Below are 14177 nucleotides of genomic sequence, written 5' to 3'. Positions count from 1 at the left end.
TCCCTCAAATTCCTAAAAATGTCATTAAAAAAGAGTATTTAAAAATTGTTGTATTTCAATTTTCGGAAAAGTTAAAATCAAAAATGTGGAAAAGTCGATTTCAAGTAGACTTGACGATAAATTCAAATTTCTTTTAAGAATTCTTATCGCTTCATTAGATCATTTGGTATGTTTGGCAAAAAACCACGTCTAAAATACTATGTTGCGCGTGTGTTAGAAAAAAACAGAAAATCACGGTATCGAATGCCCTTAAGGGGTGTCCTAAACGTTTTAATTGAAATATTTACTTTATTTCAGCAAATAGCTGGTAGGTAGGTAGGTCGTTATACTCGTTAAGGTACATTCGTACATTATATTTCGATTGAGTAGATACCGCCATTTACGGCATTCACCACATTCACACATTTAGTATAAAACATTACTGTGAGCTGATTGATGATTACCTATTGATTATAGCTATATTCGTTTAAGTAATAAAAATCGTAACATTTCCTCACTGTCTCCTATTAAGTACACGAATTTATGTCGCTCCGTATAATATAATTTGAAACGGATTGCTGTTTTTTTTTTTTACAACGTTCACAAATAACACACTTAAAACGTTATACCTAGGTATGTAATATATGTATAAATATTTGCAGAGACCAAAAAAATGAACACAGAACAATCAGTGTGTAATAATATATAATATAAAGACTGTGGAAATGGTGTACTGTTTATAATAATATGAAGGTATATAAATATACAATATAATATTATAGTATTGCAGTGTAAGACATGAACACGCACACTCGTTTGTACAAACAGTTTTGCATATTCTATAGGTATATTGTACTGCCCTAAATATATGTGTATGCATTAAGCGTTGTGACTTGGTGAAAATATATATATATATATATATATATATATATATATTATTATATTAAGAGTAGGTACCTCCTGCTAAATATATATGTGTGTGTGTGTGTGTGTGTGTATACACAGTACACTTACATATATAAGGTACATACGCGTTTTGCGACCTAATTTTTTATTTACTCACGTCGTCCGATTCCTTTTCTAATAATTGTATGGATTGGCTCTAAAAAATTAAAATATGGTTTTCCATAAAAAAAACAATACACAGCCTTCTTGATAGACAATAATAATATGACGAGGTCATTCATTATATAACTGTTATTAGAATCTGTTCGAAGTAAAGTTGAAAAAAAAACATTTCTTACGCATTAATTTAGATTTTAGACTCTGAAGTTATAACAACTATATCGGGATAGATACCTAGTAATATTTAACCAATATCGTAAAAGATTTTATACTACAAATATGTATTATACCTAATAACAATGAGATTTGATTATAAATAGTAGGTAGGTATAATTTTATATACCATGAATCTGGTCAAAAAATAGGCGGATAGTCCATATTCCATAGAATGTTAATTATAATATATAGTAGGTATCAGGTACCTGCACTCTGCAGCTATAGTTAGGTAGGCAAGTATTTGTGTAGAATGTACCTAGATCATAGCCCATCTGCCCATAGGTGGCGATTTTATATCAAATTGTATTAGAGAAGGTCTAACATTTATATAGAAAATATTACCTATAAATAGATATAACATTTCTTTTACAGAAAAATGTAAAACATTTTTTAGTTTGATAAAAAAATAAATGTTTACTCATCAACGGAATGAAACGGGTCAGGGCCTAATGCCAAAGATAAAATCCACCAAAATAGAATCCAACTTATAAATAGGTAGAAGTTTTAAAATAATAACAAATCGTTCAAATATTATAACTTATATTATTAAGCTATAAAATATTTCGTCAAATGTGTCATATTTTTCGAGGGCTTGATTATATATTATTTGAATGTACTTTGCACTCCTACGTTCTATTCTCACCGCCACCTATGAAGGTAGGTATAATATAATATTAATTCCTAATGGTTACACTATAAATTATTAATCAACAAGTTGAAATACTCCAATAATTGATATTTCAATATTTGTATTATAGTATCTATAGATATGAATGCATTAACCGAACGATATTTTCTACGAATTGTATGGTTTTAGTTATGTACATATTATATTGATATGGAATTATTTTTCAAAGGTCATGGACTTGACACATACAAGACGCAAGTCACTCGGTGAATAGTGCAAACTGATATTTAAAAATTAAAAAGTCATAAAATATTTAAATTGCGTTGGTTTTGTGTAGTGTAATATTTCACACTTTAATTTTACTTATTTAGGTCGATATGTATATTATAATCATAGACCTATAAACTAATGGATAGTCCATTCCATTCTAACCTGCTATCATTGCTAAGTGATCATATACCTAACCAGTGAGAGAAATAACATGAAGTGGGGAAGGAGCCCGCATAAGGAACTGTATAAATTTTACTACTTTGTTTCTTTTCTCGCTCACTTTATATCGTACCCATGACTTCGCTCACTAAGCGCTGACCATATTATTTTAGCTGTCTATGATTAATTATTACCTTGGAGGAAAAGATATGTTCTTTTTTGTTCCATTGAAATTTTTATTTCTTGGAATTTTCCCGGGCATATCATATAATTATTAATTATTTTACTTTTCGATTTTAAATACGAATCGAATACAGTATAAATATAAATACAGTCATGATATTGAATTTCAATTTCAAAAATACTATATGGAAAGATTGAAAGACTGAAATATAATGAATTAAAATGTTTGTAATATTTTGATTCTTGTACCTATTTATAGTTGATGACAAAAAATATATAAAATATCTAGGTAATACGTGATGATTATCTTTATAACTATCTATAATATACATCACAGCATCCTTACAAGATGTTTTTGATTGATGTCAACGAACTGATATGAAAACAAGAACTTTTAAAATAAAATAGTAAACAAGATTCCATATCAGGGACGTAATTTGGGGGGAGGGGGGTTAACATTTGCATCAACTTTTTTTTTAAAACGCCTTCTTTGGCCTGCCATCAATAAATATAAGCTCTGATCAGTCTTGTAAATTATTTGAATAAATGTATTCAAATAAAAGTATTTGAATTCTTTTTTTGTATTCGAATGCTATTTTAAATACTTTTTTTAAGAAGTATTCGAATACGTATTCTGAATACTTTTATTTGTATTTTTTATTCATTAAAAAAATACTTTTTTCCGATCCAGAAAAATAGTTTTAAATTTGTGACAAGACATAGTATAAATCATGAACATTAATTTTATTCTTTAAACGAAATATAATATTGGCCCATGATATGATTATTTTTATAGACACCAATGTGTTGTATCCCGTATGGCCCGTATCGGCCAAATCATATGTGGTCAAAATGTATAAATAACTTATGATTACGTTATATGTTCAATTATTAATTAATAAATGTTAAATACCAATCATTCAAAAACTGTCAAAAACTAGTTGTGAAAAAAAGTATTCTGATAGTATTCGAATACTTTTAAAAGTTTTCAAATATGTATTCTGAATATATTTTTTAAGAACTATTCGAATACGTATTCTGAATACTTAAATTCTCATTTATTCGAATATGTATTCCGAATACAAAATAAAAGTATTCTTTACAAGACTGGCTCTGATATACCTAAGTGTTTTATATTATTTAGTTTATACTTTTTCAGTATTTAAAAAAAAATGTATTGTACTAATGTTTAATTTCCAAGAATGATTGGTGTGGTTTAGGGCTCCTACAATATTATAATTGATAAAATTATAACACAAACATTGTGAAAAATGGTATCCATAAAATACATTTCTGGTTTTATTAAGCTGGCTATATTATATATTTTGACTATGCAGAGGGAAAAAATGTGTTGGTTAGGTTCGATTAGGTATTTACTATTTTATTATTGAGGTGTTTTATACCCATAAATTTATTTACCAAGTGTAAATACCACTGTACACTGCAGGTATCCACAATATAAAATAAATACATTAAAAGTACCTACACATAGTTCTTCAAAAATAGTAACAATATTTTCATACTAATATAAGTGACATATTAAATAAAAATCTTCTACAGTTTTTAACCCCATTTAACCCCCCCCCCCCCCCTACAAAAAAAAATGTTTTCTATGTGGCCTAGTAATAATTTGAATATTTTGGCACCAACAAAAAAAAATTGAAATGACGCCTCTGTTATCCATACCTCACGCGTCCTGGTATATCAGAAGTTAGAACGAATCAATTTTCTATTAGAACCTATATTATAATTTATAATTCAGACGACGCTATGGTTATATAATATATAATATATTTATACCATTTGTCTACGAAAACGCTTTAACTCAATTACCTACATTACTAAGTAGGCATCCTATACATATTTTAGAATTCTGTCTATGGTAGATGATGATCCAATACAGTCTAGTTTCATGTCCCGCAAATCAAATTCAAAAATATGTTTGGGGTACTATATATAATTATATAGTATACCAATCAAACGGTGATCGAAAATCAAGTTAAAATTAGTTGTTTGTAAGTAAAAACATTACCTTGACAGCTCCACCGCCGGGAGTGTGTTTAATGTTGTCTTTAGACCCAATTTTCGGTTTTGCCTTGTCTTTAAAGTCGAGCTTAACGGTTTCGATTTTTTTGTCACCTCCCCCCGGCTTATGGGTTTTGTTGTCCAGTGAACCTACTTTAGGTTTGGCGTTCCACTGCAGCTTAACACTTTGAATCTACAAAAATAAACATCGTAGGTTTAATATTTTCAATACAATTTGAATTAAATAAATAATAACGAAAATAACATGACAATTATAATAGGATTAAATAATAATATGATAATATAGGTACTGTTTAAATAATCGCGCTTAATTAAACGTTTCAGTTTTCACAATTTCTCCTTTTAGAAATTAACTAAATATTACAGTAAAATTTTCATCTCAGATTTCATTTTCCAAAATATTTTTATAAGTGTGGGTGATCGCCGCCTGGGCCTGGCGAAAATTTGCTTTGATAATTTATAAATATTTTTAAATATTGGGCCGAATTTTTGTTTCCCTGGGGTCGAATTTTATTCGCAGTCCGCCACTGTGGCCTGCACTAGCACCACTACAAGTAATCGCCTGTCAGCTATTAAATAGTAGCCTTTGGGGTTTTAGTGTGTATAGGTACCTATTATAAAAAATTAAATGTATATATTGAACTTTAAATTATATTCATAAGGCGTATTATAGCTGCAATACAACATCATTCATAATGACTATAATTATCACATATGAGCAATGTGCTGATGTCGATATTACAAGATATGTAAGTACCTATAATAGAGTTCAGCTGTATTTCGTGCCTAATATTAATATTATAATACCCTATACCCATAAAATTATTATTATTACCTTTTTGTCGCCACCGCCGGGAACGTACGCGTCATTTTTGGCCTCGACTCTTGTACCGGCTTTCCATTCGAGTTTTCTATTTTCGATTTTCACTTGCCCGCCGCCCGGTTTGTGACTGGTGTTCTGCAGTGATCCGACTTTCGACCGGACTACCTTGAGATTCGGAGATGGCGCAGATCCCACTTGCACTTTGTTCATCGGCAACTCTATATATATTACCAAATCAACATATACGTAAAATATAGTAACGAACAGTCAACGGAATTTGTCATTCGATTCCACCACACGGCACACCCCGTGGTTGTCGTCACTCACTTTTCTGTCCGATGGACATCACGCTGTCCGCAGGAGACTTTGGCGTAACCGCTCGGGTGGGAGTTTTCAATTCTGAACGGTCTTTTTTCGGGATTTTGCTCGGCGACTTGCCCACGTCATTATCGCCCTGTATGTCGACAACAGTAATTTTATTAACGTATTACTATTATAGTTGTAAGTATAATCTATTATAATAATTTATAATGATGGTTCTACAACCGATAATATTCTCTTAGAATATTAGTTATATCTATGTAGTTGTAACTGTATATATAGATATACATATAAGTTACTACCTACAACGAGTAAAAAGTTAAACAGTAAATACACTGTAGACGACTTACTTTCGAGTTTGACGAATCTTTGAGGGGTTCATTGTCTGCAATATACAATCAGATAAAAACAAATTAATTAATATTTATTCTGTTATTTTATACATGTATTGTGAATGTAGGTAATTATATTATTATAATATTGGCGTGCAATTGAAATTATTTTCGATATATTATAATATCAATAGTAATACGTAAGTATATATTATATAGGTATAGAATATATAGTTTTAATAATTTGCGTATACACCACTATTATATTATATAGGTTGAAGCTGTAATTTATTACACATACTTTTATTGATTAACAATTACATTTATATATACCACATAGGTAGATATATTTAGGGGACGTAATGCTAACGCAATCCCCCTCCGGTTCTCGATACCACGGGAAAAAAAATAAAAAAAGGTAGATATATTTATTTATGTGAAAACATACCAAAGCAAATGAAAACTATATATATATAAAATATTTACATAAAGGTATACTATATATAGTTACCTAACATGTATATGCTGTATAACGTAATAATATAATAGGTATAATTACTTATATTCTTATTATAAAATTGAGTGCAGAATATGATATACTTAATGATTTAAGAAGATGCTACAAGGGGGGCATTGGTTGTCTCCGTCTTAAAAATTAGGGTGAATCGACCTATTATGAAACTTTATGGTAAGACGTAAGAACATAGTATCTGTATTTGTATGTGGGTTTTTTTTATAATAGTTCAATTTTTTAGCAAATGTTGCGTATTTAATATAGCGCAAATTAAAAATGCTAATAGACTCACCTAAAAACTGAATTATCGTAAAACTCTCGTATACATACACAGAAAATGTTCTTACTATCAAGTTTCATAATGGGCCAATTCACTTTAATTTTTAAACAAAAGAAGCTAAACGTGATCTACTGAGTGCAAATTTGGTATGTGACGCATACCTACTCGCAAGACAGAAACAACAAATGTTTGTGTAGCGACGTAGCGTACTAGCGTCCACTTAATGGATTCAACATCCACGTACAGTTGTGGTATCGAATGTGCATCTCTAAAGTGCTATTGGTAAACACCACTACAGTGGCTTTTGTGGGACACCACATGATTATCACAATAATTAGTATAATAAGTTTCAAGTACGCGTGTTGGCATATTATGATATACTTCAATAATTACAGGTTGTATGCATTCGACGTAGCTGTATATGAAAATACTGCAAGTTACAAAGTACTAATGTTTTATGTAGAATAAATATTCAAAATTTAATTTTAGTATTTAGTACTCTGTAATGTTAATCTTAATAATTGTTAACATTGTTACGCCACGTTTTGTCTGTCATTGTAATATTATTGTTATAATGGAATTAAATGAGATATTATATTCAAAGGACAATTAATTAATAAATAAATATTATGCAATATGTTTGGTGAATATAATATAGTGCGTGCAATCGGCCTGCTGGAAATATAATAATACCTTTAATTATTTTTAAAGTGTCGGGCCTCGAGTTTTTACTCAGCTGCGGCACGACCTCGTCGTCTCCGCCGGCAACGCGGTCTTTCGCCGCGATGAACGTCGCTCTGTACCGTTCGTTTAGCGGGTCACCGTCGCCGGTCGACTTCACCGCCGCGGCCGCGTAATCCCTAGCAGCTCTTGTCTCATCAACCGGCGGCTCCCTACCCCGCGCCGAACCCACCCTGCCGTCGTCGTGAGCCATACGCGGTTGCTCCTTGGCCGTTTTCAAATGAGTGGCTTCGAAGTGCAACTTTCTAAGTTCCGACGCCCGGTTTCCGTGCTCCACCGCAACCGGCCTCTGGGCAGCAGGCTGATCTTTTTCCGGCGATGCTTTGCGCTCATACCGCGGCTGTTCGTAATCTCTGACAGCTGACGGTCTGTCGTCCGGCCTAGTCGCCGCGGCCATCTGTCTGCTGGCCGCGCCGTACTCTGCGGCGAGGCCGACTTCTGATCTGATGTTTTTGAAGTCCGTCAAACGTCTGCCACTCACGTCTTCCTGTTCCGTTTTCTTAAACTCGGCGGCCGGCCGTTTGCCATCCTCTTGTACAGAGTCCTGCCCAGGCCCCGGTCTTCGGGCACCACCAGTAACCTCCGGTTGCCGCCTGCTGCCACCTTCATCCTGCAACAAGTCCTGCGCCGGTCTCCTACCGTAATCGGCCACTCCGTCGTTCCTGCGTGACATCATGTCCACTCCGGCCTTTGTAGTATTCGCGTCCAACACGCTGTCCCGTCTCGTCAACAAATTTTGCTGTTTCTGTTGCTGTGGCTGCTGTTGCTGTTGCTGTTGTTGTTGTTGTTGTTGAGGCTGCACGTCTCTGATTTTTTGCATACCATTTTGCGCTTGCGCCGGTTGTCTACTGCCGTTGAGGCCACCATCGTCTTCCTGCGGAGCCCCGGGCCTGGTGCTGTTGTACCCGCCGGCTGCCTGAGCCGGAAAACGCGTCTGCTCCTGTCCCTCGGGTATCACCAACGATTGTCTACCGTACTGTTGTTCCTGCTGCTGCGGTTTTCCGTACGGTACCGCTCCCGGCGCCACCGCCCTCTGCTGCCACTGCTTGTTTGGGTCGGCCGCTCCGTCACCGGCTCGACCGCCTGCAAACACGGTCGAATCCCTTCGATTTAGCACCGGCTGCTGCTGTTGGTTAATGGAAGAGTTGACCACTACTTCTTCGTCATCATCACCTCCTACGGGTCTCGCCTGTCTACCGTTTTCCGACCTGAACTGCGTCCTGTCTTCGCCGACCCGAGACGTAGGGCCACGGCGGTCCTGCATCGGCAGCTGTTGCCTATACTGCTGTTGTTCTTGTTGCATTGGTGGTCTCTGTTGCATGCTGTTGTTGTTGTTAATGTTGTTATAGTTCTGCGGTGGAGGCCCACGCTGTTGCTGCAACTGTCCCGGACCACGGACGCCGATGTCCGGTGGCAGAGTTTGCCGGATAAGATTCCAAGGACTGGCCTTATTATCACCGGGGGTTCTCGGCAATGGCGGCCTTTGCTGCTGTCCCTGTGGCCTGTTGGGAGCGCCGTACGCACCTTGCTGATAGAATTCGGGCCGCGGCGGTCTTGCACCGAAATCAGGGGCCCGCTGTTGCGGTGGCTTGGGTTGTACCGTCGTCTGACAATGAAAAAAATACAAACGTATATACATTACACACAAGCGCGTGCGCTCTCAAATAATTATCTTCTTATTGAAAATTAATTTGGCTCAAATAATAAGCGATTTTTTATGTTTACAATGCTGTTACAAGTTTCACTTTATTAAATTAGTGTATTACAATAACTTTAATTTACCCTCTATTGTAAAATATACAAATACTATATTATGTATCGTACTATTGTTACTATTGCATTCCAAAAAAAAAAATTCTAAATTTGTGAAGAGTAAATATTGACCCTACAATTTATTGTTTTTTTTAATTGTATTGTAGATATTATAATTCTGTTATACTATCTATTTACTATTGTAATGTAGTCTTATTGGGTCCGTCAATTCTCTATATTAAGTCTCGGACGACTGTGTGATGATACAATTTCACCCTAAATATCGCGTATGTGATGAAATGAAATTTAAGTCTAACACACATATTTTTATAATCTACTGTCATAAACTCTAACTCATTAATAGGATCTTTCAATACAATATAACAGTCATTGTGTTTTTTTAATCAATCTGCTGACTGTTTATGTACATAATAGTTTATTAATTGTTATAACAGACAACACTATACGATAGTGTACTATAAAATATATTAGTATTAAATTGTGTTGATGATTAAAGACAATAAAATGGTATGAAAAAAAAACGGCAAAAAACGGCTCGCTCATTCGCAGACGAAAAATAACCACCCAACGTCGAAATTTCTCTATAATATACCATATAAGTAAATCTACTTTCAATCATTTTTACATAGCATACCTACACGTAGTATTATAATTTTTATGGCTCTCCTTGGCTACATATTATACGGTTCACAATAATTATACTGTACAATAATATTGTATATAGGTACCTGTGTTATATCTCTAGCAGTGCAATATTGTGAAAATATTCGTCTCTTACCGTGTTCAATTGACTTCTTGTATCCGGTACATAACCGCCGCCCGTGGGTTCTACAATGCTACTCCGACGATGGCTGTCCATGTTATTTTTATTGTTAGTTTATTTCGTTAGTGTTCACAATGTGTATCGCAGTTACGCGATGCCATGTGTGTATTAATTAAAACTATATTATTTACGCGCTATATATATGTGTATTTGTATTTATTTAAGAGAGTATATTATTATAATTTAAACACGCTTTTGTCGTTTAAAACGATAATATTTATAGGCTGTATTATAAATATAGCGAACAATATTATGTTATGCATACATTTTTAAATAAGTATTGTATGCGTCCGTTTCTTGCGATCACCTAAAAATGACAATCACAACATTTAGGTACATCGCTTTAAACACGATACACACCGCTAGCGAATCGTAACTATATTGAATCGCACGCGTCGAACACTTAACATATATATACTTGTATATACTGTGGGTATATACATATTATAATAATATACTGACTGACATCGTGCCTACACACACAAAACATAAATATATATATTCCTATATATTCATATAATGCACGAACAAAATGGGGCAGAATCGATTATTCGGTATGTTTCGAAGACTGTGGGAAGAGGGGTAGACAACGGAAAACTACTATATTCCACCCAAAGCTACGCTGCACGTCATCCATCGATTTCCGGAGCTATACATGCATAAATTAAACGTCCGTGAGTATTTACGGAGACCCCAAAAATGAATACCTGTATGGTGGTATATACGACCTATAACTATTATAATTTATGATGTTTATTTTATAAGTTATATGAATTTGTTCCATAACCAAAAACGACTGCACGAAAAGCAGGTGTATCATACCTACGGAATTTTTTTTTCTAATCGATTTCGACTGACAATTTTTTATATGGATGTTAAATATCTTTGGAATGACGGATGGATATAATATATAATATGTCTAGAGATATATATTATAATACTTCTAAAAAATTTAATATGGTTTAAATAACCACTCGTTTTCTACTGTAGGCATATCAATTTATAGTACTGCACTACGCCTTAACGCAGTTCTGCTAGACAACGATTAAATTAATAAAATTAAAAATATAAACAATATTTGTGCAATTAACACTTGTAATAACACAATAAATTGTAATACATTTTGCAATTAAGTGAGCAAAATCCCTGATAAAAATCGAAAAATGTATGTTCTAACCGTTGTCCTTAGAAGATTATCATTGTCTATACAGAATATAATGAACATTACAAAATTAATTTATATGTATAAAATGTGTAAATACTATGCACACATAATATTATATTTGTAATATAATATAACATACCTTATGGACGAGTTTAATAATAGTTCTACGGAAATGAGCGTGAATATGTGTCAAAGCTTGGTAAGTTCTTGTGCTTCACTGAGCTCGGCGAATACAGCTCTAAACTTCGGCGTGATCAAAATTCGCGTGCTTATACACGCGCTAATAAAACACTATATACTATATACGGCACGAACAGCTCCCGATTTCCCTGTAGCTAGGCGGGGTTGGTGGTGGGGACAGCCTTCAGGGGTGACAGAGTGGAGGCTCTTCCCTCCAGTACTTTATATACATATATATAAATACAAAATATATTTTCCACCAATAAAAACACTATATACACACATAACAAATTCCAACAATCATAATAATACATATGACGTTTTTCTATGACTTAATATATTTTAGTGAGTCATATATTTGGCATGACGTTCCAAAATGCAAAAACGGTATATTTAAATAGGCATATGTCTTATATTATATTATAATAATAAATACCATAAATATCAAGTAATCAAATCATGTAAAGGTAGTTACGTGTATTAATTTCTATTAAGTATTCCAATTTTAGTTTTATACAAAATTAGTAATTAAACATATAATATTCTAAGTTATTTGACAGGAAAAATTTGTTTGTCATAGGCCGAGTAGTTTTAATAGGAACAAAGGGTGCTAATTTTTAGGGGGCAGCTAGGTACACAATCTTAATTTGTTTTTTAGTAAGGATTTTTTGTGTTTTTAAATATTACTAGAAAACTAAATATTCCTATAAATTAGACTGTTTTGACACCAGTAAGTGTAGATCTATTGATCGATACATAGAATATCTGTATATAAATAAATATAATATGTACCTATATAAATATAACACAAACATGTTAGATTAAACGCTTTAATATAATACGATATTTTCGTTTCGGTGATTCAGTTACAATAATATCTGATATAGATTTTATAATGTAAGCCAATTTTGAACAAGTAGGTTAAAGCTTAACATGTTGGTACATGTTCTAGTTTAACTGACGACGAGGGTTGTCTTTATATTTTCATACCAAAAAATATAAATAAAAATACGAGTATAAAGTGAAAGGCGCTGCCTAGGTAATAAAATATTGACATGCAATCCTGTAATAACGGCGTAATCTCCTGTTTAGTAAATATCCGCCCTCCCATGATGCCATATTATTATTATTATTAGCTTCTGGAAGAATATACCTACCAAAAAACACTGTGGATATTATAATAACAATAAATTGAGTTCTATACGTAGGTAAGCAGCGTACATTTTAACGACTGTGTACAGTGAAATAAGACTATTATATGACATTATATACCTAGGTATCTTATGATTATACTATAATATGTTCAGTTCCTTTGAGAAATATAACAATTGAAATTTGAATTGAATAAAAGTACTCACATTGCACATGCAACAATACCAATTATTATCTTTTAATATTTAGATACCTACTAGAATTCCGTAATATTTTATTTTAATTTATTCTAATTTCTAATTCAATAATTAGATAAATTAGTATACTGCATTACCTAATAACCGTGCGCTAGGTATCTACTTAAAAAATTACATTATCTATATTCTTCACATACATTTACAAATGTTGAACGATTTATTTTGGCATCTAAATTTTTTTAGTCTTATACATGAAATGCCTATGCACATGCATACCTCTTAGGTATATTTAATTAGTATCGACAACATACCAACGGAAACCTTATAACATCAACATTTTATTTTACAATACAGTTACATTATATTTAATATTTATATAAAACTTGTATGAGTATATACTATATATATATAAAAAAAATGTTTAAAAATCAACCCATATCCGTGATTAAAACATATTATATACTTACATTGACCTTTGGGACTAACAGTTTTGTTTTGTTTTATTTTTAGTGTTTTTCTCACCGTACTGTTTTTACAGGAAATTATTCTATTATCATTGTACCTATTTAATGACCCGTTGAACTTATCTGGTAAATATAATTGGTAATTTTGTATCGATAGAGATAAGTTGAATTATTATTTTTTTTTTTAAAACCCACTATACCATGCATCTCAAATCTGAATATGAAGACACATATCCGCATAAATATCATGGATATTATTATGCGACGGTGCTAGATTAATTACGTTATTTTATTATAATAACATATATATCTATATAAGATAATTAACAGATTTAGGTTCTATTGACGATTATACATGGCTAACGTTTCAGCCGGAATTATATTGTTATTTATTATAATTAATGGTACACGCGTACTGTGCATGTTTTTTGACTAGACAAATTGCCACCAAAACAAAACGCGTGTCAAGTACAAGTGCACAGAAAATGACACGCGCTTGGCATTTAAAAAAGAATTTGTACGGAATATTTTTCATAATTTTTATTTTTTATGACAATAATAATATGTATTACGATCATGTGATGACAAAGGAGGGTATGGTTGGTGGTAGCATTATATTATATAGTATATACATACGCATTACTCTAGATATAATATGACGTGTTAAGTAGGATGGTACCTAATGTACTTACTATTTTGCCAAGCGCAAGGTCTGTTTAAATTGCCGTTCGTAGCAACGGGTGAGATCTCATTTTCAAACTGTATGGTTGATATTTGTTCAGGTGTCTGATGGATGTAATTTTTGACAGGACTGGTATTTTCTAAAATACAAAAATACTATTAATTTCATCCGACAAATACATATT

General features: G+C 32.9%; 1 protein-coding gene across 1 annotated transcript in view; it reads right to left on the bottom strand.

Annotated features, from left to right (window-relative positions):
- LOC100160462 (microtubule-associated protein 2) overlaps window positions 1–11501 on the bottom strand; it is a 15293-nt gene extending 3792 nt beyond the window's left edge. Inside the window, exons 1-8 of the mRNA XM_029488723.1 lie at window positions 11458–11501; window positions 10109–10181; window positions 7510–9163; window positions 6041–6075; window positions 5697–5823; window positions 5382–5587; window positions 4533–4718; window positions 1043–1081 (exon numbers count right to left, since the gene is read on the bottom strand). Of these exons, the coding sequence (XP_029344583.1) occupies window positions 1043–1081; window positions 4533–4718; window positions 5382–5587; window positions 5697–5823; window positions 6041–6075; window positions 7510–8878 (1962 nt within the window). The 5' untranslated portion in view covers window positions 8879–9163; window positions 10109–10181; window positions 11458–11501. The remainder of the gene's footprint in view (window positions 1–1042; window positions 1082–4532; window positions 4719–5381; window positions 5588–5696; window positions 5824–6040; window positions 6076–7509; window positions 9164–10108; window positions 10182–11457) is intronic.
- Window positions 11502–14177: the final 2676 nt, after the last annotated feature.

Source organism: Acyrthosiphon pisum, chromosome A1 (genome assembly GCF_005508785.2).
Source record: "Acyrthosiphon pisum isolate AL4f chromosome A1, pea_aphid_22Mar2018_4r6ur, whole genome shotgun sequence".
Lineage (NCBI taxonomy): Eukaryota > Metazoa > Arthropoda > Insecta > Hemiptera > Aphididae > Acyrthosiphon > Acyrthosiphon pisum.
Note: the sequence above shows the minus strand (reverse complement) of the source record. Positions and strands in the feature narration are given on the sequence as shown.